General features: G+C 52.7%; 1 protein-coding gene across 1 annotated transcript in view; it reads left to right on the forward strand.

The window, feature by feature from the left end:
• The window catches only part of Pdzrn3 (PDZ domain containing ring finger 3), a 216790-nt gene that overhangs the window by 18922 nt on the left and 170305 nt on the right, over window positions 1-27563 (forward strand). Inside the window, exon 3 of the mRNA XM_047534758.1 lies at window positions 1150-1257. Coding sequence (XP_047390714.1) covers window positions 1150-1257 — 108 coding nt within the window. The remainder of the gene's footprint in view (window positions 1-1149; window positions 1258-27563) is intronic.

A 27563-nucleotide genomic window follows, 5' to 3' on the forward strand; every position in this document is an offset into this window, starting at 1 on the left:
TAACCATGATGAGAGATGGTGGAGTTTTTGCAGAGCCTCCTGAGCTAGCTTTCCAAGTGACCCTACCATTTGAGCTATGAATCCATCTGTGAATCGCTAGAAATGTGATCCACACACTTGGAGAGCGTTCCAAACAGCATCGCAGTGTGTTTGGACAGAAGTTCGAGAATGAGTTGGGAGGGTTTTGAAAGCATGTTGGAGCCATTTGATTTGAAGCAGAGGAAGGAGCCAGCAGTGAGCTGTCTTCTTTCCCAGAAGGCTCCAGTCCTGAGCTTTAACTCGGATCTAAAGGGACTGGAGGCGGTTGAAGATAGAACTTGCTAGGACTGGGACAGCATGGTGGTGGATTTCTCTGAGGCCTCAGGATGAAGCCCAAATGCCTGTCCTCTCCATTAGCTGATTAGGTCTTTGCAAGCTCAGGCACACTCGGTACTGGTGAGGAGGTGGGAAAACAGCCCTGACTCTCCGTACACTCTCTGCACGGCAACTCGGCCATCTCCATCAGTTACACACATTGGACCCACAGTTTCCATGGCTGGGTTCGTATGAGCAAAGATGTTTCAGAATCTAGGTTGGTATTATCACTGTCGCTAGTCACAACCGGAACGGCGTTCAGCATCCATACTGTGGGACACTGTGCAGCTGCTTCAAGGAGCAGAGTCAGGGTGGGGTAGTGTCGCTCTTCAGTACCACCAAAAAATATAAATAAATAGAGGGGGGTGTAGGGCAGGTGTGTGAACGATGGCGGAAGAACTCCAGGATTGCTCCAGGATTTCTAGAATTAATTGAGAGAAGGGCATAAGAATGGGATTGGCATGATCCCACTTGTGTGCATGACAAAAAATAACCACGTATTTAAGAAGGTGGTGTGTTAACATATTTTGGAAAAGAGGCATAAAATGAAGCAGATGGTCCACGGGGAAGGAGAACCCGGGGTTGGGAGTGGCAGAATTTTTGCCGTGACTTGAAATGGCTTACCACGCACGCGGGTCAATTTTAATTTCAAACAAATCAGGCAAAACAAGCCTCCTTTTTACCCCGTGGCTGCTGGTGACCAGCAAGGGTCAGCGGCTGTCTGCAGAGCGAGCATCTTCTTTTCGCGTCCAACTTCCCGCCTCGCATTCATGCCTTTGTCTTTTTAACCTGAAGGACAACCAAGATGGATCCTCCAGCGAAGGGATCTTTGTGTCCAGAATAGCCGAGAGCGGGCCTGCGGCCAAGGAGGGAGGCCTGCAGATCCACGACAGGATCATCGAGGTACGTGCTCCCTGGCCGGCGTCGTGACAGGCCGGGCGGGATGCCGTTGGCTGCTGCGCCGGCTCCCAGCAAGGTGCTGGGCTGGGCGGGAGGTGCGCCCCTCCCGGGGTGGCTGGGGCGGCTGGGGTGCTGTTCGCTTCAGGGTGAAGTGTTTGTTAAACGGAGAGAAGCAGATGGGTGAGTGGCGGGTTCATGAGGCGCCTTTCCCGCCGACCTGCATCTGTAGCTCCACGTGCAGAACGGCTGGGGCGCTGGACGTTGGCAGGACCGGGGGAGCCGTCCCTCCTGCACCAGCTGTGGCCGCGCTCAGATGGGTCACCAGGCTTGACGGTGTCCGCTCCGGAGTCACTCCAGGGTCCTTGGAGCCGGGGACACACCGTTCCTCCTGCACGCTCATTTCTGTGCCCTCCGCGATTCCCCTGCTGTCACAGATGAGCTCGGTCACCCAGAGCCGAGCAGGTGAGGAGGGGCGAGGATCGGTCCCCGCGTCCTCACCAGATTTTCCTTCCTGGCTCTTCACTTGCATTTTGGACTGTGGCGTAGCGGGCTTGCGGTCTCCGCTGGGGGAGGTGGCTCTCTCGGCCCTCCCGAGGGGTCCTTTGGAGTAGATTTGGCCGGTGGCCTGGGATGCTCTGGGTGGCTGAAGGCAGAGCACCGCTGTGGCGTCGTCTGGGCTCCATCTGCAAATCTGAAGTGTGTGTGGCGACTTGTCGTCGTCGTCGTCGTTGCATTTGGATTTCTCTTTTGATGGGCACCTCCATGGGCTGCATTTGTCGAGCCCTTTATTGGGGAAAATGCAAGTAAGAGTGTCGTGGATGCTACCCTGGCTCCCACGAGAAAGTCGCCCCAGGGCTGGGGTCACGATTCAGCCCCTCAGACAGGAAACCAGGAAAACGGCGCTGGTGCCAGTGGGTGTCGGCTGCTCCAGACGCCCGGGGAGCGTCTGCATTGCCCGAGTGCTTTCCTGGCTCCTTCCAGAAGGTTGGACTGAGTGGGAGCTTGACCAGGAGCGAAGCCATAAGTGAGGTTGCGTCACCCCTGGCCGGTGGCCATGAGCTTCTCCGGGGAAAGGAACTTAAAGAAGACAGAACACTCTGGACCGTCCTGCCGAGTGCAGTGCCGCGAGCTAGAGGTGATTTAAACCCTCAGCAGAAACACCCTTTGACCTCACAGGGAAAGGAACCTGGAGGCTTGGGGCTCAAGGACCTCTCCCGCCAGCGGGTGGCTGTGGGCCCTCCCTCGGGTGTCAGAAGGGTACTTGATTTTGTCCTAAGGACAATGTTAATATTGTTGCATGCCCTTTGACCTCCTGTGGGGTCCTTCAACTTGGCGCTGTCCCGGCCTCCAGCTTTGGGTCACTCTGTGCACTTCCCAGGTCAGGGGAATGGATTTTCCCTAGCAGGAATTTGCTTGGGCAAGCGCCTGTTCCCGAGAACTCAGACGCATGACTTACTTCCCAAGAGCGAACGCATTTTCTGAGACTCTCCTTTAAAAAGATAAGCGCAACCTCTGTTGCCGGGGCTTCGCTGGAATAGCGGCCCCTCTAAGTAATGGAATGTCACCGCTCTTATGTTTTGCAAATGAGGAGACCGCAGCTGGGCAGGATTTTCTCTTGGCAAAGGATGATCTGTGTTTGAAACGTTCAGTACGGTTTCTGGGAAGTCACACTCCCCTCTTGGACAGTATGTCAAACATGAATCACGCCCCAGTGTCGGTGGGGAGGGGGGAGGAGGCTCACAATAGAGAGACGCTGTCTGCGTGATTGCAGTTGACACCCGTGCCCTTCCCAGTCAAATTCTAATCTCTCTTGACATGATACAGTGATTCCCAGGACTGAAAATGTGCTCTTTGGTTCACCTCATCTGTGTCTGGGTTTATGGCCAGGGGCCGTGCATTCGATTAGCTTACGTGTGCATGTGTGTGTGTGTGTGTGTGTGTGTGTGTGTGTGTCCACCACATACTTCAGGGGAGCCAGCGAACGGCTGCCGGATCTCCCCCGTAAGCACTCTAATCCTCGCCAGGACGTGCTGATATTAACTCCAGAGGGGCAGGTGGGGGTGTCCTCCTCCCGGCCCCGCTCCTGTGCGCTGAGGGGACCCTGTCTCCTGAACCAGAGCACCGGGCCTCAGCCAGATCGGGGCCGGACCCTCCGCCCCCTCCCCATTTTTATAGAACAACTATTTTAAAATGCCACCAATGCCATCATGAATACACACACACACACACACACACACACACACACACACACACTCAGAATCGTCAGAACGTATCCACCGTAGTGTAGTAGAAACATGAAAGGACATGATTTATGCTGGAGCAGTCGGCGTGGAGACCCTTGAGAAGGGGTGGTGACGCTGGCAGATGCGTGCCTCTGCTCGGGCACAGGGTGAGCTGCCAGCTGCAGGGTGCAGGTGGCGGTGCTGGAGGCTCAGGGCTCCGAGGGGCCCCCAGGCTGCCCGTTCCCGCAGTGGTGAACTGGTCGTGGGTGAATTCTAGCCCCACCAAGGAGGGTCTTCCTTTGATTTGTAGGGGAGCTGCATCTCTCAGAACTTGTGTGTGCGTGCGTGTGTGATAAAATAGACGTAATATGCAGTTTGCTACTTTAACCATTTTTTAAGTGACAGTGCTGGGCATTAGGTGCGTTCAAATGTGGTGTCACTAACGCCGCCCTCCACGTCCAGAGTGCTCTCATCTCCTCCCCCCCACCGGTTGAAACTCTGCACCCAGGAAGTATTCACTAGCCCTCCACCCCCTGCCAGCTCCTGCTGACCACCGTTCTGCTTCCTGTCTCCATAAATTTGATGGGTAGGTGGCATCGGACCACTCTGGTGCCTGGCTCAATTCACTCAGCACCGTGTCCTCGAGGTTCCTCTTAGTGGCCTGTGTTAAGCTTTCCTTCCTCTTTAAGGCTGAGTAATATTCCGTGGTTTGTATGTTTTTCCCTTAGCAGTTCATTCCCGGATGGACGCTTGGGTTGATTCCCCCCGTGACTGTTGTGGACAAATGGGTTTTGAACATGAGTGTACCATCTGCGTATGTGGAAACTGGAAAGAGCTCCCTTACCTTGACATGTGGAATGGACTATGCTCGGGCCATCCTGGAGAGGTTTTCTTTTCTTCACGAATGTCTCCCAGGATTGAAAAGTTGTGCTGAAATCAGAGTCATTCCGTGTGGCGTGGGTCTGTGTGCATCGGAGGGTTTCTGTCACCTCTGGTCACGCCCCACCTGTCACTGCGATGGTGGAAAGGGCCCCCGCCCCCCAGATTTCCAAAGCTTCCACTGATAGGGCTGCAGGGACAACTATGGGGCTAGAGATGTGTCTTGCCCCAAAACCTCAAAGACAGGAGCCGAATCATTTGGGGACGGAGGTGTCCCCCTCCCTGTCTTCTGAGACTGCATGATGGCCACCTACTGGGTCCCCTGCCGGGTACTCCCAAGGCCTGGCAGGGACCCCTATGTTGACCTGTCCGGGATCTGGGGCTGGCTGTGTCAGACCCCGTTAGATCAAGTGCCCTCTAGGCTACAAGGCTGCAGGGAGCCCAGGCTGGCCGCTGGCCAGCTGGTCTGGTGGACAGACTCTCATCCTGCCTCAGATCTGGCTACTGACAGAGGCAAGTTCCCACTTACTGTCTGCTTGGGTTCTGTTCTGGGTCCTCCCCGCCCCCCATACCTCTCGGCTGCCCCTGGCCTTGTCCATAACTTCTGACTCCACCTCAGATTGCATGTACTCAGTGGCTATTTAGAAAACTTCATTTCTCCACCGTATCTTTTATTTATTTATTTTACCTTTTTGCAATCCTGGAGATTGAGCCCAGGGATGCTTTACCACTGAGTCCCACCACAGCCCTTTCTATTATCATATATTTTTTAAATTTTGAGACACTAAGTTGCCCAGGTTGACTTTGAACTTGCCAAGGTTGGCCTTGAATTTGGCGATCCTCCTGCCTCCGCCTCCAGAGTCACTGGGGTGGCAGGCGTGCGCCCCCATACCTGGATCCACGGAGTTGGTTGGGTCTCCGGTAGAATTATCACTACCCCAGGGTTTTTGCGCCTTCTGAGCCTGCTTTCTGAACTATCTTTTAAAGATCTCCGGGCCCGGCAGAGTTGTTACAGGAGCTGTGCTTTTAATTCTTTGAAGCACTTTGAAACCTTTGCTTTGCAAGTATCCTCCCAGTGCCCAAAGTGTGGCTAACCAGTCGAAACCGATTTCGTCACAAATGTGACACCTTTCTCTGTGGCCAAACCGTCCACTCTAGCCCAGTCACCTTCCAGTGTCAGTATCACCCTAAGAAGGACCTTAGGGAGGGGGCACATAGGGATCATGGCATCTCCAGGGAGTCCAGCTGGCTGGTGCCGGCAGTGGCTCAGTGGCTGCCTCTGTAGTGGACTCTCAGGGGACTGTCGCTGCTCTGTGACCACCTCGTCTGACAACAGCCTCATGCTGAGGACAACACCGGAAAGCCTAGACCTGCAAAGAGACCAGGAAGCTCACTTGGAAGCTCATGCTGTTCAGTACGTCCTTTCTCCATGCGGTCTGCGTCGAGTGTGGCCTGCCTGAAAGGTAAAGGCCCTTGCGAGGCCTCGCTGCCGGACACAGACGCAGAGAGCCGTCCACAGCTGCATCTCTGGCGACTCGTCGGGCTGCACGAGTTGGAGAACTGAGCTCCTCCTTGTGCCGGCCAGTCTGGCCTTTGGCCGTAAACGAATCTCCCAAGCAGATGTCCTTCGGCTTCGGGGCAGCAAACTTGAGTCTCTGGGTGCAACGAAAGCGAGACCTAAGCCCCCACCTCCCCGTTCCCAGTAGCTGTCACTCATACCAGCTTCTGTAAATGCACATCCAGCTGCAAAGCGATGTGATTTGAAAACCCGAGGATATGGTCCCAAAAGCCATGTCACCTCCAGGGCTTTGCTGTAACGGGTCCTTCTCTTTTGCACACTCTTTGTTTAGCTGGTCTGTCATTGCTAACAAGGCCCGGTCACTGGGCCCAGTAGGAACAATTAGCATTGCTTCCTGCCAGACCCAGGCGCCCGTCCCAGAGCAAGGGTCTTGCTCATTCTTGTTAGTGAATGGACAATGTCCTGAGACCAGGGCCTTTGTGGAATGGCATGCGAATGAACCCCATGGGCCATTTACGTATTAGTTTAAAGAACGGAGGGCCTCGCTCTTCCATTTTAATTTACTTTGACCTGACTTCGCACAGGCACGAACGCTGTGCGCTCCTGACCTGGATATCACATCCACTCTGTTAAGCCTTCTCTCTCTCCCCGCTTCATCCTTAAATCCATCAGCAGGTATTTTTTGGAAACACAGCGAGTCCTTGTTCCGCATAAGTACAGGGCAGTCCTCTAAACCAGGAAATTGACAGTGCTTCATGAGCACTGTTACTTAATCCCAGAACTTATTCATATTTCACACGTTGTCCCCATAATGTCCTTGAGGGCAAAAGAAAATCCACTGTCATGAGTTTTATTCAGCTTTCATATTTCTTTGGTCTCCTCTTCCTTAGCACAATTCCTCAGATTTTGTCTTCTGTGCTTCTGATTATTCTGTTTATTTAGAAGTACTGGGGATGGAACCCAGGGCTGCTTCACCACCCAGCTGCACCTCAGCCCGTGCCGTCTTTTATGTTGACACAGGGTCTCACTAAGTTGCTCAGGCTGGCCTTGAACCTGGGGTCCTCCTGCCCCAGCCTCCCTAGGGGTGGAATCACAGGCCTGTGCCACTGCACCCAGAGTACAGCCGGTTCACTTGCAGAGTGTCCCTCTGATTGTGTTTGTCCCGTGTTGCCCGCCCCTGTCCTGCGGTCAGCTGTTCTTCCACGGAGCTGCGGCTCACAGCACCAGGCGTGGAAGTGCCAGGCACCTGCCTCTTGCTGAGATGCTGCAGTCCAGAACCTCCCTCCAGCAGAGCCTCCCGTCCCCACCCCACCCCGAGTTTGCCTGGTGTCCATGTGCTTTACGGGGAGCTCTGACTGAGAGAAGTGTCAGATCTACCCCTCGTGGTCATTCCTTTATAAGAGGTCACTCGGTTAGAAAGCATTGTAAAATCCAGAATGCATCCGAAACCACGGGTGTCGCATTGATTTTCTTGAGTGTAGACGAGGTCAAAAAATTAAGTCGTGGGTAATTGCCTGAGTTCAACAAAACAGCAAATCCTTGACAGCAGAACAGATCGAATCCCTTTTATATTAAGTCTCCTTTCACTCCGTATCTTTGTGCTTGTCTTTAAATATGGGAGTTTGGGGAACAATAACCCTTATTCATTTTGTTGAGAAGCGAAGTTTCTGTCTTTTCATCTGGTGGCGTAGGACAGGAAGAGCTAGGTGCCTCTTTTATCACATTTGGAAGGTGTGGGGTGGTCTGACTTCACTGAGGCTGTGGAGTGCATGTGGAATCAGCTTTTGTGGGAGGGGGCGTGGCTTTTAAAGGCGGGAACTAAGCAGGGTGCATTGTAGCCAGGGTGCTGGGGGGCAGGAGAGCTGAAGTCAGACCTGGGGCTGGGGATTGCAGAGGGGAAGGCTCGGGGCAGAGGGACAGCCTCAGGCACTGATGGGCAGGGATGCCCCTTTCCCTGGGCGCTCTGAGCGCCTGCCCCAGGCTGGGCAGCTGCAGCCCCGGGATGGCCTCTAGTGAGGGTTAAACTTCCTCTCTGGAGCCCCATGGTGAGGGCAGCGCATGTGGTTTAGTGCCAGGCCAAGGGCACCCCGCTCCGTGGAGACCTCCGGCTTCTGTGGCCTTTGCCTTCTTGGTAGAAAATTGAAGGGCATGGAGTCTGGGTCCACCCTGCACCCCCGAGGTTGGCACGCCCACTGCCAGCTTCCACTCTGGGTTCTCTCCATTTCTTTCCCTGCTCCGTGTGTGCTGGTGGGTCCCGTGACAGGTCACCTGACAGCTGGCAGGAATCAGGAGGCCCTGATCCCTGAGGGAGGTTCCTTCCATGATCACGCCTCTGCCCTCCGGGAGAAAAATCCCAGTCCATTTAAAAAATGAGCTAAATTTTTTTTTTTTTTAATTTAATATTTGGCAGAAAGCTGGTGCGGGACAAATGGATGCTGGCGATCGCTAGTCAGAAGACGGTCTTTTTGTTCTTTTTGTAGACCCCTCTGCGAGGACATGCACGTTTTCAGACCTGTTGATCTGAGAACTCATTAGCCACGTAGACACCACCTGTGACCCGAAATGGTTAGGTGTTGCTGCAGAACCGCAGAGCGCCGAATCGCGTCCAGGGATCCCTGGACCTATCTCATGGCAGTCTTCTCGACTGCCGAGTTCTTGGGGTGACAGTGGGAAAGCATCCAGGAGCAAGTGCAAGTTCACCTTGGGATGTGCCTTGAGTTCTCCCTGCGTCCACGGGACATGATGGACACCCGGCTAATGCGAGGGGCTCTTAGTGTCTCCGGTGGCTAATCAGCAGCAGGGACTCTGGGCTCCGACGGTCTGACGCTAGCTGGCTTGGTGGCCTTGAGAAAGGCTCAGGGTTGCCCTCGTGAACTGTGGCATGCCTCTGTGGACGGCAATTTTGGCCCCCGAAAAATTGTCCTTCAGAGGATGAGCCCCGCCAGTTGTCCCCTCGGGCCTCCAAAAGCCCGCACTTTGACGCACGCGTGGCTGGGTCCATAAAGCCCAAGTTACGGTCGCGAGCAGGCCATCTTAATTTGTCTGAGACTTCTTTTTGAAATTAGTGACCCTTTGAATCTGGATTGGGTCAGGGTTGCCGCTTCCTGAGGCCATATAAATCACGATAATTGATCAATCAGGAGTAATTCTGAATTTACGTCCTGGTGTGAACAGCGTGGTAATTGGTCGCATGTGTGCTGACTTAAGCCTTCTAAAAATAAAGCCAAACAAGCGTGTGTTCCATATCAGCTATTTTTTAAAGTGCCAGAGCAGATTAGGGTTCCCCCGGTTACATGGACTCAGAGGAATATGGAGATGTCCTTCGCGTGGTGAAGACGTGGTACTCCTTCAGCAGCGTCTGTCCTGAAGGATGCGAGTTTTGTTGAATTTCCCTTTAGGGTGACACTGTCATACATTGGCAGAGACGTAACACAGCAGCGGAGGACAATCGAACACTACAATGGAGGTGCACATAGAGACCCTGGCTGCTACTCAGCTTCCTCTTGACAAAATGACCAGTCTGATGGTTTAGGAGTGGATGCAGAGGCAGCCATGCTGGAGTAGGACGGGGCGGGAAGACCACATATGGGACACAGGATATTTCCATTACTTGTTGGAAACGTTAGCTTAAACAGCAGGGGAGGAGTTCAGCTGAAACAGGATTAAGCCAGATTCTGTTGCGGCATTATTATTAGATTTCTGATGCTTTGTGTCATTCTTCGAAATATCTGATGAGTCCTGTGTGCTTATAAGATCATATAAACATACCACGGGCACTGGGAATAGAATCTCTGAGGTTCAAAGAAGCGCAGAAGGGATGAGACTGAGCCAAGAATTATTTTCCTTCTTATTTTTATTGAAATCTTGAAATTTCTTAATATTCTCAGTGGTGTAACATCTTAATTTTGTTGTTGTTGTTTTTATTGTTGTTAATTAAAGGTAAGTTGGAGAACTAGAATAAAAAGTCCTGATTTCCCCTTTCCTCTTTTTATTTATTTATGTTTTTGGTACTGGGGATTGGACCCAGGGGTGCTTAACCACTGAGCCACATCCCGAGCCTTTTTTATGTTTGATTTTGAGACAGGGTCTGGCTAAGTTGCTGAGGCTGGCTTTGAGCTCACAGTCCTCCTGCCTCAGCCTCCCAAGCTGCTGGGATGACAGGTGTGCACCGTGTGCGGCTCCCCTTTCCTTTTTTTTTTTTTTTTTTTTTTAATTTGTCCTAATTAGTCACACATGCCAGCAGGATGCACTTTGACACACTAAACACAAATGGAGCACAACTTCTCCTTCCTCTGTGTGCACCCCGTGCACACACACCAGTCGTGCAAACATACACATACATAGGGTGATAATGTCCATCTCATTCCGCCGTCCTTCCCACCTCCACGCCCCCTCCCCTGCCCTCACTCCCCTCTGCCAATCCAAAGTCCCTCCATTCTTCCCTAACCTCCCCACCCCATTATGGGCCAACATCCGCATATCAGACAGAACATTCAGCCTTTGTGTTTCGGGGGATTGGCTTATTTTGCTTAGCATGATATTCTCCAGCTCCATTCATTTACCTGAAAATGCCTTAGTTTCATTCTTCTTTAAGGCTGAGTAATATTCCATTGTTTATTTAACCACAGTTTCTTTATCCATTCATCCGTTGAAGGCCATCTAGGGTTGGTTCTATAGTTTAATTAATAATGGTAACAACATTGTCCAAGTTAGTGTCTCTGCTCAAGTGCCCTTGTCTGTCTTGGTGGTGGAGGACCTGTCCCCTTTGGTGTGTGAAATGCTAGAGAAACCTGATCGCTGGGAATGAGGATGCTGAACGCTGAGTTTGGAGCTGCATTCAGGGAAACCTCACCTTGACCTTGATATTCGCATCAATCCTGATAAACCTTAGCATTCATTTGCCAGTGTTAATGTGCTGTGTTTCGACAAAAAAGATTGTACCTGCGTGTGAAGGAATCTGCATGGAATCTGGAGGAGCGTGCGTGCCTGTTCACGTGAGCACTTTTTTTGGCTACAGATCAGCAGCTTGTGCCATTTTGTCTTTGTTTTGTATGAGACCCAGACAAATTATTGGAGCCCCAGACAAATTGCATGAAGTTTTAAGTTGTGTTAAACATGGTCTGCATTTAGCAAACCGTTTATAAGAAATGGAAGGAGAATCTTTGGAGCAGATTGTGTTACATAAGGAGGCGGCAAGGAACTCTTTGTTTTGACAGTGGGGCTTGGTTACCTGGGACGCCCACCCTAGGTAAGCTTAGGTTCATTTGCCTGGTGCATTAAGCCCCTCCAGTGAGATTCAGAGGGTCTTCTCCGTTCGATTATGAGCTTAACACAACACACGGGGAATTACTCTGATTCAGAGAGAAGAGGATGGGGAAGGAGGTTGTGCTTGGTACTTTTGCCACAATTAAAAATGTCAAGGCATTCGATTATGTGAACTGTTGTGACCTTTTGTTACAAAGGATCCCAGGTCTAAGTGGACTTCTAGAACTTGTAGAGATTCAACAGGAGGGAGAGATCAGGTGAGCATCCTTTTATTCTGAATCATCTCCTTCCAGTCTTGAGTAGCATGATGCATGTAAGAAACATAAGCCACAAGTATATGAGAATACGGTCACATCGTCTCCTGAGAGAGTCGACCATCTCTGCTGAAGACTGCGCAAGAGAGTTGGTGTGCAGCTCAGTAGCGGAGCACCTACCTAGCTTGTGTGAGGCTCTGGGCATGATCCCAAACACAGGGAAAAAAATTATGCAAGAGAGAAAATGCGTCCTTCTGCTGTGTCATGGGACAAGGGAGAAAAATCCCCCTTCATGCAGAGAGATTCCCGGATTGGAGGGTAGCCAGTCAAGCTAGTCAGCACTTCCTAAGAAACAGTAGCCCTTAGTCACCTGGTCACTCTTTGCCATATATGCCCCACCTGTTTGGCTAAATACTTAACAATATTTTAGGGGGAAAAAGGGAAATGGAAGTTGTCACCATAGGTGGGAAGCCATTGACACAAGCTGCCAATGGAAGATGTCAGTAAAAATGAATACAAGGAAAACAGAAGATTTCAACTCGATGCTTTGCTTGCTGAGGCCTGTGTTCTTCAGCTCTGCTTTCTTTTAAGAGCAAACTTTTTCCATGGGATTAGAAGTCGGGAAGGTGACTTGGAGTCAGCCCAGGCAGCGTTTGGGATGAGGGTCTCCTCCTGTTCTCCACCTGGGTGAAGGTTTGAGTGTGTTCTGCTGTGGACATGCATTAATCGAGGTACCCATTTGGGTTGCGTTTTCTGCAGGCACGTTACACTTGAACTTTAATTTTTAAAAATGGTGCTGTGAGCACTTAGCCTCACAAGGAATCCGCCCACTGCATGTGGCCAGCTGGGTTGGGGATCAGCGAAGTGGCCTGCTCACCGTGGCAGCAGAGGCTCTTCACAGCCCAGCCCAGAGCCACCTGAACTGACATCCTGGGAGCCACCTAAAGAACAGAGGTGCTTCCTCCCGGACTCTGCGTGGGTCGTCATTCCAGGTGCGGGTCTGGGCTGTGTGCTTTGCAGCTGCTTTGGTTTGCTTGGGAATCCCCTGTGGAGCGGAAGGCTACCATGACTGCCCAAGGATTTCAGGGGCCAGAAACTAAATGTCAGTGTCATAGGCCAGAAATGGGGAAATCCCTCTTTCATCAACCAAGTTTTGCTTGTTTGTATAGCTTTTTGGAAATACTAGGCATCCCTCTGCGTTCCTGTTGTAGGTACTGCCCGTGTGTACGTTCTCCCGCTGATGCAGCCCAAACAGAGATGCAGGCTCCCCATGCTGGACTGCTCTCCAACAAGGCACTTCGCAGACTTTGGGGTGTCGACCCGCAGCAAGAAATGTCTTTGATGTGACCCAAGCAGCACTCACACATGGGGGTGGGTCCATTGTACGTGTATAAAATGGAAAAAAAGTTTATGAGAGAGATTTATCGTTACTCCATCCAATGCAATCTGATATTTCCCTTTTATCCTGTGTCTTTTCATGTTCTTGGCCACCTACTAAGTTGACGGCCGCGGCCCACAGTTTGCAAACGTTCTGCCTTGGAAGCCAGAGCTGCCTTCTAGGGTGCCAGCAAATGCCTTTGTCTGAGGCTGTACCCTGGAGTCTGTCCGATCTGCTGATGGCAGCGTGGAGTCTCAGCCTCTTGCCAGGCAGCTAGACCTACGCGTTTCTTGCCCGAGGTGAAGTTCATGGGCTCCGCAGGCCTCCAACAGATGGGTGGTGTCAGCCATGGACAGTGGCATCCCGATGTCCTCACTACAAAGGGCCCAGGCCCAGCCTTTGGAAGCCCGGGTTGTTTGGGTGTGGAGCGCTGGTGTGTGAGGTACCGTGCGCTCTCACTGAGGCGATCTGAACCAGTCTGACGCTGGATGAGGATCCTTCGTGTGGCACGTGCTGGGACTGTGCTCCGGTGCCATCCGGAAGTCTGCAAGTTACACGCACACAGACCTCTGAGTCCGCCATCGGTTGGACCCTCTAATGAGGTCCCTCACGAAGTTTGCCGTTTGTTGGGGAGGGACCAGGCAGAGCCTGCTTGGGTGTGTGCTGCCGGCAGTGGGACCCGGCAACGGAGCTCCCTGCACTGAGTCCCCAGCACCTAGCAACGTGTCTCGTGCAGGGTCCCTTCGGCAGAGCGGCTGCCTGACTCCGGAATAGATTTGTAAGTCACATGATCGACTTCGGAGGGTAAAACAGGAGCAGGCTAACATTAGAAGTGTTCAAGGCAGGTGACACTGTGTCATGAGGCTTGGGGGACATCGGATACTTTGACAACACCTCCCGCGGACAGGTGGAATCCGCCAGCTGTCCATACAGGAATAGCAACAGGTTAAAATAGCTCTCTCCCCCCGCGCCAGGAGGAATTCAGAACAGAGAGTCCTTTATTTGGAAACAGGAGAGAGAAAAGCCTGCCAGGGGAAGCCCGAGGTTGCTTTAAAAATCAAAGAGGTAGATGGCACCGCAAGAAAATCAGAAGCTCATTTTTGGGGTCTTAGAAACTAAATTTTTTAAAAAAGAATGCTGCCGCGTTTGTGAATTCCAGTCTCTATCTTTTAAGCAAACATTCTTCTTAGTCCTGTTTGGCCACGGGGTTGGAGAAATCGTGTTATTTCTGGTTAACTTGCTTGCTGCCAGTCAGAGTGTGAGTGTCCTTTAGCGGTTGTGCTTTTCGCTCAGGGAGCTGGGAGCTTTGTCACCATGTTTGGGAAATATGTAACATGTGTCACCTCGGTCTCCCTCACTGACCTGGAGGTGACTGAGCAGCAACCCCGGGCCCGAGGGTGCCTGCACTCACGCTGCACACCGCACCCCGCTCTCTCCCACGGAAGTTTAGCCACTGTGGTCTTGGCGGAATTTTTGCACACGTCCCAGGAAATGATTCCTTTGCCACAGTTGCTTAATTAAACTGAGTCCTCAGTGAAGCGATAAACCACGTGGAAGTTTCCAAGGGCTTCTCTGCCGGAGGCGGGGTGGGGGGGGGATGCAAATGACGGCCTTCATCCAAGCCCTGGGGAAAGGCCTTCCAGGCCTCCTGTTCCTGGACGGCACCCGGAGGGGACTGGATGAGCGAGGCCATGGCCAAGGCCTGCCGTCTGTCTGCCCAAGGGCTGAAGCTGTGTGTCCTCTGCCCAGGTGGTCAGTGAAGAGAGCACCTGAGAGCAGACAGAGGCTCCCGTGGAGCTGAGCACAAAGTAATCTTCATCTAAGCGGAAAGAACAGCTAGGGCTTCAGGAGACGGTTCCCCGAGTGTTTTCTTATGGCGTTTGCTGACAGAAGCTTTAAACGTGGACTCCTGAGCTCAGGGCGGTCAGCTCCGTGGAGAGCTGTTTTCTATAAGTCAACTTGAATCCCCTGGCGGGGACCCTCCTATGGGACTCTGTGCCAGTGACTTTGCAGCGGGAGAGTTCCCTCTGGAAAGCAGGAACAGCCTGAACTCGCAGGACAATGGCTTATTTTGAAGAAGAAGAAAAAGGATTTTTGGATAAAGATTTTCAAAGGAAAAGATAAATAAAATTGGTGCCGTTTCTCTGTCCCCTGGGGTGTGGGCCCTGAGTGATCCTTCGGTTTCTAAGGTCACAAGTGCTCTACAGAATCAGTGGCTCTTGTTAACACGTGGGAATTTCGAGGGCATTTAATATAGCATTTTTGCTTAGCTCCTAACGAGGATGAGCATGTTCATGATATCTTCGTCCCTCCATCCCTGAATTCCATAGTGACCAGGGAAGTGACCTGGCTCCTGTAACAAGGATGCCAGGTTCCACTCACGAAGAGGTTTGAAGCAAAACCCTGGGATTATAAAGAGACCCCTCCGCCCCGATCCCCACATGCACCTCACCCAACAGAGGGCAGGTCCTGGCCTTATCAGAGAGAAAGAAGGACAGTGGCATTGGATGCTAAAGCGCAGGCTGGTTGTTGGGGCTTTGCTGTTGCAGAAGGCCAGCCCGACAGAGCTACGCCTTGCGATCTCTCCGACTTCTCAGGAAACGGGGATGGTACTTTGACTCAGGGGACTGCAAGGGATGCTGTGCGAGTTGCTCACCGTCCCTAGTTTCTGGAGACTGGTGAGTCACTTTCTGTGACCTCAGGCTGCTTCTATGCTCAGCAGGCTGGCCGTGGGTTCCTTCACTCTGTCCTCAGCAAATGAGATGCTGTGTCCTGCGCTGGCCACTTGGGGCTCAGACTCCTGCCGTGACCTGCTCAGGGATGTGGTCTCAGATGGCTGCAGGCTGGGAGGCGTCCTGTCCTGTTGCTCTGGTGGAGGGGCCTCCCTTCCTGTGGGTGGGCTTGGTTTGGGTACTGGAGGTGCCCATGGTGGAGGGAGGCGAGCTCCTGGACGCTGAGTCCCCCTGGCGGAGTGTGACTTGACGGGCCTGCAGGGGGAGATGGAGAGTCTTGAACATCACACGTGGACTGGGTTGGGGTCCATGCACGGGTCCCCCTTGGAAAGTCTGGAAACCAGTGCCTGGAAGAGGGACTCGGAGTGGAGGCTCTGGTGGCCAGTAGGTGGGTCTGTGACGGGCTCCACAGAGATGCTCGGGTAGGAGGACTCCCTCCTTAGTGTCCTCCCCGGGGACAGTGTGGTGCCGGGACACCCCGGCTGCTCGCTTCGGGCCAGCTCACCTGCGTTTCCGGCCGGCTGCTCCTCTGGACTTGCATCCTGATGTTGGAAGAATGAGAACAGAAGTCCGGGTTGCTCCAGTGAGGGGCACTGACTCTACGGCAAGATTTCAGAGGCTCTCAGAGGACCGAGACCCAGCGAGCGCTCGACGACGTCGCCGTCACATGGCCGTGGCTGGAGCTTCCCTTGGTGAGCGCCTCCGACACCCAGGGAGAGCAACAGGGAGCTGGTGGTACCTCGTGTCCCCGCCCACCGCCCCGCGGGGGCAGGCAGTCTTGTTCTCATGTCACAAGGGACCCCACGGAGGCTCTGGTTAGGTCCTGTCATGTCCCCCTCCTGGTCATCGTTGGCACATCTGGCTGTGTCCTTTCCTTTATGTCACAGGCGAATTACAAACTGCATGCGCACAGTCACCATTAGAAAGACAGGCGACCACTCATCACCGTCTATAACCGACTACACACAAACCGCGAGTTTGGTTTTCGGAAGTGGTTTGAGTTGGTGTAGGGATGGGAGATGCTGAGGTCGGTGTTCAGCGAGTTCTGGCAGTGGAAGGAGTGGATTCTGACATCTTCCATGACCCCAGTCGCTGAAGACATAGAAGTTTTAAAGTTTGACAGACACGTCTGCCAGGCTCTCCTGTCCTGCTTGCCATGTTCTGAGGAGAGTGTGCAGCCCGGCTGGCCCTCCGGTCGCTTCTCCTTGACCACACAGAGTGGAGGACACACACGGTCACACGGGACAGTGGCTCTCTCGGGCTCGCCTTGCATCTCCGCACGCGTGTGATCCTGCCGACCTCATTTCCGCCGGGCTCTTCTGAGTCTGTCCCACACGTTGACTTCATGAGTGCCCATGATTTCATCTCGCAGATGTGACCCCGACTTAGCCAGTGCGCCTCTGCTGACATCTCCCCGCTACTCCGCATTTCAAGGACCCGGAAGCCACACAGTTTCAGGATCCTGTACCCCTGCGACTTGACTCTGAGGAGTTGAGCATTAGGCAGCCGTTGATGTGGATTAAGAGAAGAGTCCACCATGAGCAGCTGTCTTCACGCCCAGAGACGTGGTACACTCGCGATGCAGTGAGTTAGCTGGAGACGCACTGACCGGCTGCACAGGCCTGCCAGGCTCACACCACTCAGCTCGGCCGTCGGACGATCGGTCTCCTCACAGTGGAGGGGTCACGGTCCCCTGGGCGAGCAGAGCCTCACAAGTTCCTCACTGAGCTGGTGGTGCTCTGTGGTCAGAGCCGGTGTGTGAGGACCGTGTCCCAGCTTGGGGACAGGTGGTGTTCTGCAGTAGTGAGGAGGAGGGCTACGTGCAAGACGTTAGAGCTCTCACCCACGCACCTGGGTGAGCAAGCTGCTTGCACACTCACCCCCAAGCACACACAGACATGTGCATTTAAACATGAACTCACATGCACACTCATGCACACTCATGCACACTCATGCATGCACAGATGTACACACATACACTTACACATGCACTCACATGCACATGCATGCACACTCATGCATGCTCAGTCAGATGCACATACACTCAACCCCATGCACACACAGACACACTTGCACTCACATGCACACACTCGTGTGTGCACTGTCAGATGCACACACTCGTGTGTGCACTGTCAGATGCACACACAGATGCACACACACTTTTACACATGCATTCACATGCACATGCATGCACCGTCAGATGCACACAGACTTGTATGCCCACTCACACTCACACTTGTTCACACACACATGCACACACTCACTTGTGTGCACACTCTCATGCACACGCCCAAGAACACCTGATTCCTTTGAACCCACTGGAACACCGATCACACTTTTGCATGGTTCTGTTCTGCATAGTGGAGTGTGCAAATGTTCTTGTTTATTTTTAGGAGTATGTTCGAACCTCAGAAATTCATGTGTGAGTGAACCTCAAATCCCCAAATGTGTCTCCCCTCCTCACAAAAATAGAATCTTACTTTTGAAATAAAGCCTGCTGCTAGTTGCTCATGGTGATTTAAGTCGCAGGTTTTGACGGGACGCTGTGCAGGCGACTGTATTGTTTCTTGGAGGTGGTTCAAGGTGACCTGCAGGGTTATAAAGCAAGATGCCATTGTTCAGACCACACTCTGGAAGACAACAGCGAGAGCAGAATGCGGTCGTTTCTGGAGAATTCGCCAGGCGCAGGTGTCCAGAGGGCTAAGAGGCCACATGCATTTTTACGGGCAGCCTGAAGTCAGACTTAAGTGGAAGCCCTATGGAGTCTTCGCTGGCTGTCCAGGAGTGGCTCCCAGGTGAACCAGCCGAGGGCCACCGAGAGGCCCTGTTGTCACTGGAGGAAGGATGGAGTCCAACCAGCCCTCTCCTCTGTGTGTCACATTGCCCTCTGTGGGGACTCTGTGTGGTGACATCGCAGGGTCCTTGGAGTGAGGCACGAGACACAGGGTGCTGGCAGCCCTACAGCCTCGGGAGGAGGAAGAGCAAGACACCAGGGACTGAGCCACCTTTTGCCTGAGCAGCAGGGCTGTGGAGCCAGGGACCCTGCAGAAGGGACTGCATCATCTGTCACGTTAGAGTTTCTTGGTGATTAGGGAACAGAGGCACTTTTGAGGACAAGACGAGAGCTCTGGATCTTCTTGCCTGATCTCTCTTTCCCCATAGCGTCTCCTTCACCCTCACAGACACACAGGTGGCTTCCTCAGAGCCGCCGATGCCATTGGTTAGGAGTCCTTGGGCTGTTTGTAGGGGCCTGGCCCAGGCTTTGGAAACGGTACCCTCCCTGGTCAAGACCTTTGTCCTCACGTGAGCTGGATCAAGGAGCACCCCCAGGGGCCCTGCACAGAATATGAGGGTTGGGGTATTGAGGTGCCCAAGGACCTGGCGGGTGGTGGCCCAGGGTCATGGAAAGGACCTTCCTGTCATGGCTAAGGTCTCGGGGGTCATTGCTGCCTTGCCAGGTTTGAAGCACAGCTTTTCCTGCAAGGATCAGAAGCTAGGAGCCTAGTGTAAATATTATGATGTGACCGTGGCCACCCACACGCACTCTGGAGCTGACCAGAGCCATCCCACGGGCAGACAGCCTGTCCGTGTCGGGCCGGGCCTGTCTGCACAGCTGTGAGCCTCTGGGAGCTCTGAGGACAGTATCCAGTGTTCACGAAGTGACCCCCGAGTTCCCCGTGATGGCAGCCAGGCCCACGGCGGCCGGCCTGCTCCTCCCCTCGGAGTAAGGGCCGCTCCTGCCTGGGCATTTTCAGGGCCCACCTCAGGAAAAGCTGGTTGAAGTGTTGGCTCTGTCAGTCACGAATTTGGGCTACTTCTGAACACTTCCACACTCTCATCCAAAAAACGGAAGCACTTAAAATGAGCGTGTTGGAATCTCCAAGTTTAAAAGAAAACGTCGGCACAGGCCTTGGCACAACTAGTGTGCCCAACGGCTGGCAGCTTAAATGAATCACTGCCCTTACCTACCAGGAGCTAGTTTTTGGTTTGGAACCCACAGAGTAGGTTCATTTGTGCTGCTGTAACAAAATACCCTCCATGAGGTGATTGATAAACGGCAGGAATGTCCTGCTCACAGTTCCGGAAGCCACGAAGTGCAAGATCACTGGGCAGGGCCAGTGTCTGATGAAGGCTCACGCGCTGCTTCAGAGGTGGCTCCCTGTGGCTGGGTCCCCACCTGGTGCAGGGACAAGGGAGCCTCTTTCCTAAGGGCACTAGTCCCGTTTGCGAGGGTGGAAACCTGAGACTTAATTACTGTCCAGAGACCTCACCTGTGGGGGTTTCTGCCACGTCCCACGTGGGTGAGAAGAGGGTGAACTGCCAGAGGACCATGTTGGCTGTAATCAGTCCATCACCCGTCAACTTACCTAATCAATAAACACACGAGAGCCGGTAGGTGCTCTTTTTAAATGAGAGGGGGTGGGTAATGGATCGGCCATGCCAGCCCGACCTCTAGCAGCACGCAGTCCCCAGCCCTCCTTTACTTACAGCCACACAGGTGAAGGGGCTGGAGCAGGAGGGGCCTCTGCCATGAGAGGACGGGGCGGAGTCAGGGGAGTCAGTTTGCTCAGGGAGACCATCCTAGAACCAGGCAGGGAGCCACCCCGCACAGCGCCACCTCCTGCCCGCCTCTGGGACAGGCCTCCGTGGCTGCCGGCGCCTGGGAGTCAGGCCTGTGTGTCCGTGGCTCAGCCTCGTCTGATTCCGTGGACAAGGACGGCTCCCACACTCACCTCAGGCCACGGCGTTGGATATCGGGTTCCAGAGGATGCGTTTGGGGGGAATGCTTGGTCAGCTTTGCATCGCCATGGAAATCCCTGAAAACACCCGCTTAGAGGAGGAAAGGTTCGGCCCACAGTTCCAGAGTCTCAGTAGATGGTCTGCCGACGCCATCGCTCTCGGTCTGAGTGAGGAAGATCCGCATGGTGGAGAGGGCCTGGCGGAGCGGAGCTGCTACCTCATGGCGAGAGAGGGAGTGGGACCCACCAGGGACAGGATTCAGTCCCCAAGGCTACGCCTCGAGCATCACCGCTTCAGCTCGCTCCACCTCCCCCCCCCCCCCCCCCGTTTCCACGTTGTCACTGTTTCCCAATAATGACGTTAAAGTGTCAGTCCACCGAGGAGGTTACAGCCCCCCAATCACGTCCCTTCCCAAGAGCCCCGCCCCTGACCGTGGCTGCCTGGGGACCAAGCCTTCAGCACAGGAGCCTTGCAGGGACGTTCCTGATCCACACTGTGGCAGGCCCACACGTGCAGGCCGCGGCAGGGACCTTCCACAATCAGTGGAGCTTGGGAAATGTTTGTCCTCAGACACTGCCGAGGACAGTATTTGATTTTCCAAATGCAGCAGATCCAAGTCGAGAGGAACCATGTTTAACCGTGTTGTTCGCGGTGAGCAAACCAAGTTCCCGTGTAAGTTTTCCTTACAGGTCATGAATGGAGGAGAAGTTTAGTGGAATCTCTTGCGCTCGTTAACTGCGTGTTAACATCGCTCTTCTCCAACTAGCAGGAGCAGGCAGTGGCAGGAAGGCGAGGTCCGCCTGTTTCCACCGCAAACCTGAGTTCTCAGCTGTTGTCATCTTTTAAGTGAGAAAAAAGAGTCCTCGGGGGCCTGAATGTAGGGTGAATTTTACATAGTTCACCCATAAAAATCAACCAAATCAATCAGTTGCTCCATTCACTTTTCTTTTTTCTTTCTTTCTTTTCTTCTTCTTCTTTTTTTTTTTTTTTTTTTTTTTTTTTTTTTTTGAAACTCATTCTTACTCTCTTGCTTTTTTTGAAAGCATCTCCCCAAAGGAATCTTAGATGTCCTTGTCCCCTGTGTAATGGGAATACTTTTATAGGAGTAACAGAGGACTGTGTCCTTCAGGATCCTGGGAATAAACGGTACACTCAAATGTGATAAATCGGGAGAGTTTAGTAAAAGGACTATTTTCAGGGGTATAGGAAGAGTGTAGGATAAGACTTGATAGATTTATAGATTTTTTTTTGGCTATAAATGATCCAATAATAAATATTTTTAGCTTCATGGGCTGTGTGACCCGAGTTGCAGCTACACTTGGCCCTTCATATCCACAGAATTCTGGATTCATGGATTTCACCAAGAACAGATTGAAATAATGAGAAAAAAGTTGCTGAGCATGCTTTGATGTTTTTCTTGTTACTCCCTAAATAATACAACATAAAGCTATTTACAGAGCATTTACAATGTTAGGTGTTTGAAGTAATGTAGAGATGACTTAAAGGGTACCAGAGGAAATGCCCTAGTTATATGCAAATAATGTACAATTTATATAAAGGACTTGACAGTCGAGTTTGACAGTCACATGAACATGCTGAGGGGAAGCTGTACACAGCTCTACAGCTCCAGAGTGAAAGCAGCCATGGACAGTCCCTGCCTTCCAATAAAACTTTATTAACACAAACAAGTTTTGGGCCAGATCTCTTAGGGGCCATCGTCCTTGACTCCCGGTGTGAGAGGAAGCTCAGGGAATGGGGCTGTGCCCTGGCTGGGAGCAGTGCTGTGACTGAAGAGGAGGGCAGGGGGTTTCTCCAGCCGAGAAGAAAGGCGCTTTCACGAGGCTCCCTAGCTGGAGGGAGCTGGGGCGTGTACATCTGGACCCCGTCTCTCCTCCCTCCTGTTCCTTATGAACTGAACCCAACAGAGCAGTGGGCCTGGGGTCTGCTGTCCACAGGCGTGATCTTCATGGGCCCAGAGAGCGGCTGGAAGGACGGCAGCTGCCCAGCAGGAGGAGTGTCTGGCTGCGGCACCCGATGCTCCGAGCACAGATTTGCGCCTGCTGGCTCCTCGTGTCAGCCGCGGTGAACATCTGTGTCCTAACACGCGGGGCGTGCGTGCATTCTTTCTGTTCAGTCTGAAGAGCCACTGGCTGCACATGCCATTCTGATAGTGGTTCGAATCCCCTGGGCCGTTGAGCTGTCCTGTGGCTTCTCCTTCCTGGTGCGTTTGGAAAGACATGATAGTAAGTGCTCAACTGGGGTTTGAAAGCAGGACCGCCCCCTTTCCTAGAGTGAATGAGGGAAAAGTAACCTTTTACGGAAAGCCTCATCTACCACGCGTGACTCTGGCTCCGTTAAGGAAAGCATTAATTTGGTCATGTCCCCAAAGGTCACATCCCACTGCGGGTTAAGGTCAGCAAAGTGGACACCTCACCTTCACAAGGGCGTCAGGAAGGAGTGTCTTGAGGATGTGTATTGTGCTTGGCTTAGTCTGAATTTTTTTTTTTTCTTTTGTCCATCAGTTTCACAATTCTTTTTCCAGAAATTTCACTTGTCTCCGGGACAGCACGAGTGGTCACTCCCAATGTATCATAACCCACACCTACGAGATGCCACTGCAGTAAACTCGCAGCCCCAGGGTGGTCAGTCAGCAGGCTCTGCAAGCGGCTTGTGTGGGGGTCCGTGGCTGCGTTCTGTTCAACAGCTAGTTGTCCTGAAATCAAAGCTCTTGGTGCATCAGGGGAGCTTAGAACTCTATTTACCTTCCCTGAAAACTCACTTCCCATTTTTGGTCGGCTGGCTGATTCACTTTCCATGCAGGGAGAAAGACATGTCACCCCTGGTGTGAGAGGAAGCCAGGGTCATAGCACGGTGTGTAGCGTCCTGGAATCCGAAGGGGCCGCAGTGGTCCTGACCTGTATCTTGGCGGTGCAGGTGAGGTGGTCTCCGGGGTGTGGTTTTGGTCAGGCTGTGTCACTTACTGAGCTAGGTGGCTGTCTTTTTATATCAGCTTCACTTTTGAATGGCTTTGGGTGACAGTTCTAATCAGGCATGTAAGCTATTGTTTTAGACTTTATTTTCCCATCCTTACCACTGGATAGAGCTCAGTTTCCCACAGCGGGGTGGTGGAGGACGAAGGAATGGTTTTTATAGAGAATGGGCCACTCTCTACTGCATACCATAGGTGTGAGCGTGTGCACACGTCTGTCAGTTTTTCTAGAGGACACAGAATTACTCCCTGCGGCAGGGGAGCCACCTAGCTCAAGGCGACTCTGTGTGATCTCTCTCTCCTTTTCTTCTCTCTGTCCTTTCATTCCTCTGCCCCCTCTTCTGTTTCCTGTGATATTTTACCTGAACTTTCAAATTGCATGACTCTTAAGTATTTTTGGCATTCAAATGCACATTTTAAAAGACAGATATGGAATTAGTACATAAAACAGGGTCTGTCTATGTAAATGCAGAATCATAGACGTGTTTCCAAGTCCTCAGAGAACACTTGAATCATCTGCTACTCCTGCGGTGACAAACAAGAGGCGTGAGGTCTCAGGCACTTGCTCCCATTCCTTCCTCTGATGGACAGCAGGGCTGGGGCAGGGACCAAGCTTCTTGTGCCCCCGTACATTCCTCAGCACTGTGCACGTTCCTCTCCGTTGGTTCCTCCATCCGAGGTTTTCCTTACAAGGTCCTACGCTCTGTCAGCGCTTTACCTTTAAGACATGTGCTAGATTTTTGTCCCAGATCGAGTTTGGGCTGCATGTTCTGTTCCGTTCAACCAGGTTCCTTGCGTTCTAGGGGTGATGTCCATTCGATCCGCAGTCTCTTCGTCTCTGAAGTGAGTTTAATCTTCCCTCATTAATGACCTTTCTCTACAAAGGTTAAAGGCAACAGGGTTTCGTTTTGGTGGATGGAGCCTCAGGTAGACAAGGAACCGCAGGGAAAGCCCTTCACAGGATCCAGGGTGGGCCTCGGGGAGGGGAGGCCAGGGAGATCCTGAGGCTGCAGAGTCTCTGGGGTGTTATTTTCTGAGCCCCAATGCTGGCCTTAAAAATGAGATCTGCCTCCCCCTTGGACGTGGGCAGTGTTGCAGGAGAATGGGCCACACAGACGTGGCTTTTCCAGGCCCTTTTGTGCTCTGCTCACGGGTCACCTGTGAGCTCTCCCAGGACCAGTGGTGGAATTACAGACCCCGGCTCAGCTCACTGAAGGGCGGGATGAGATGGCTCTGCTTTGAGGGGCCCCACCACAGAGCCGCCTGACGCTTGGTTCTGTTTAGAAAATAGTTACTAATACGTTACGGGGGCAGAAAGTCTGAGCTCGAAGGATTTCTTCTTTTTCATAAAAACACCGAAGGTCAACAGCATAGGCTGCACTTGGATCTCCCCTTGAACTCGGGTCTCTTAGCCGGGTCAGTGCCACTTTGTGCCTTTGGGCTGTTGGCAGTGGGGTCCTGGTTCCACTGGACTCCTCGGGGACACTTCTGGTTGTCAGGGACCGGGTGGCCGGGAGGCACCTCTGGGCTCCCACACGCTACGCACAGCGTTATGCAGCCCTAGCCAGAAGGCACTTCTGTCCTGGGGCAGCCTGTCCCGGTGGCAGGAGATTAGCCGTCAGGAGGCTCCGAGACAGGGGTCAGAGTGCACCAGCAGGGCAGCCTGTCGCCCAGAAGGTAATTAACATTCAGCAGTGTCCCCTTCACAGGCCTGTCAAATACCAGCAGGGCTGGAGCAGGCCCTTAATCCCCACATCTGTGCCTCTCTGGGATGCCAGAAGGAGGGGACTCACGCCTTCCTGCCTCCCGCGGAGCAGCCTGTGCAGAGGGCGTGCAGGGCCCAGTGCACCCTCGCCGGAGGCCCAGCGCTGGCCGCCCCGCCGGCAGAGCAAGGCTAACCTGGAGCGGGTGGAACGCCTTCTGTATTTGCTATGCAGTTTTTTACAAAAGTGTTCCAACACGAGTTCCTGCTCAGAGCTGAGCCTGGCGACCCTGTGGGGAGGTGGATTATTGACGTGTGTCTGTCTCCGTGCACACACGTGTGTGCTTGTATGTTAAAGCCTCACACGGTGTTTCTGCGGGGCTGTGTCGATTGAGAAGGTGGAACGTCACCTGCAGCGTTGGCTCCAGCCATGGGCGTGCACCCAGAGGAAGAGGCTGGCAGGCTTCTGCTGTCAAAGGCTCGTGGTGGGCGTGGCTCTGGGGCCACTTGGTCACCGGTGCCGTGACCTCCTCTGCCACTGTGGGATGGAAGCAGCTACAGACAGTTCTTGTGAGCCCACGAGCACAGCCGGGTTCTAATAAAACTTCTCTTTAACCAAGGGTGGTGGTCTGTCGGTCGAGGTGTGCTGAGTCCGGCTAGACCCTCTGCTTCCGCAGTGCAGCCCGAGGCCCTTCATCCCTTGCTTTGGCTTCTTAAGCTCCTAGCTCACCTCCATTCCACACCTCCATTCCGCACTGTCACCCCTGCCCCCAAAAGCACATGATCTGGAGTTTTCTCCTTTCTTTTTTTTTTTTTTTTTTTAATGTACCAGGGGTTGAACCCAGGGACTTTTAACCACTGAACCACATCCCAGGCCTTTTTTGTATTTTATTTAGAGATGAGGGTCTTGCTGAGTTGCTTAGGGCCTCACCAAGTTGCTGAGGCTGGCTTTGAACTCGAGATCCTCCTGCCTCAGCCTCCCCAGCCTCCGGGATGACAGGCGTGGCCGCCGTGCCTGCTCCTGGAGTTTTCTGTGTACTCTCGGTCTTCCCCCGCCACGGGAGACCTGCCCTCTTGCCTAGTTGGATCTTCTGGGCAGTTCTGTCCTGCCAGAGGGAGTTGCCTTAGGACCTCCCAGAGGCCCCCGGGGCAGGTAAGAATGACCAGCACTGTTGTGGCCCCACTGGTTTCCAGCTGACCACCAACAGCCCACCTCCATGTCTTGCAGTGGCTCAGGTGGGCTGGGGCCGCGGACACACGGGGGACACTGAAGAGCTGGAGCCGCCTCTGCTGCCTTGTGTGGCCCTTTCCCCACTTCCTCCCACGTCTCCAGCCCGGAAGCTCTGGGAACCATCCGTTCAGAACCCCAGGAGTTTGTCCGGGTGTTCCTTTAGCCGGTGAAATCCAAATGACACCTGGGCGTAGTTTTCCCAAACGGGACCTGACTCTGCGGTTTCTGTTCAAGGTTCGGGGGGTGATGTGCAAATAAAGCTGCTCCGCGGTTGATGTGGTTGTTTCCATCGGCACCCTCATTGCTGTTTGGGGGGGGCCCTCCTTTGGGGGACTGCTGTCCTGTTGCTCCCAGTGACCCGGGTGCTCCAGGATCCCGGATGCCACCAAGGGAGTCTCGTGTATGTGTGCTTCGGCAGCCAGAGTGCGCGGCATGATTTCTGTGTCATTCATGGAGGTCACCAGGGATCTTGGGTCCCTGAAATTCACAGGTGGGTTTTTTTGTTTGTTTGTTTGTTTGTTTTTAGATATCCATGACAGTAGAATGTATTTTGACGCATTATACATACATGGATCACAGCTTCCCATTCCTGTGGTTGTACACGATGTGCAGTTTCACTGGTCACGTGTTCATGTACAAGCACAGGAAAGTGAAGTCCCATTCATTCCACTGTCTTTCCTGTTCCCATCTGTTTAATCCAACGAACTTCTATTCTTCCCTCCACCTGCCCCCCTTATTGTGCACCTGCATCAGAGAGATGGTTTGGCCTCCAGTTTTTAGGAATTGGCTTATTTCATTTAGTATGATAGTCTCCAGTTCCATCCATTTACCAGTAAAAGTTATAAAGTCATTCTTTATGACTGAGTAATATTCCATTGTCTGTCTCTGTGTGTGTGTGTGTGTGTGTGTATATGTGTGTGGTGTGCATACACATTTTCTTTGTCTGTTCATCTGTTGAAGGACATCAATGTTTCTAGCAGCTCAATTCACAGGAGGTTTTGAGGCCTTGGAGAAGAATGTATTCCAAGAAACCAGTTGCAGTGGGTTGATAGGGATCAACAAAAAAGGGACTTCCTTTTTTGTTTTCTATAAGTCAATTCGAATCTACTAAAAAAGAGCATGGGATTGGATGTCCACCCAGCTGGGGTATCAACTAGTAATTTCACCACCAGAACTTTCATCATTCGGAAGTGGTTGTTAAAATCTTTGAAACAGGGAGACGAGATACAGCAGATCAACCAGTGTGGCCACACAGTAAAAGATTGACCTTAGCAAAGGTGATAGCCGTGAGCAGATTGGGTTTTCTTTTGGTCACTGAGTTTGAAGAGAGGGTGACTTTGAACACGCGAATCCTAGCTGTTCCCGCCCACCTGCCTATCTGTGGTGAAAGCCGGTGCC

The sequence above is a fragment of the Sciurus carolinensis genome, chromosome 19 (assembly GCF_902686445.1).
Source record: "Sciurus carolinensis chromosome 19, mSciCar1.2, whole genome shotgun sequence".
NCBI lineage: Eukaryota > Metazoa > Chordata > Mammalia > Rodentia > Sciuridae > Sciurus > Sciurus carolinensis.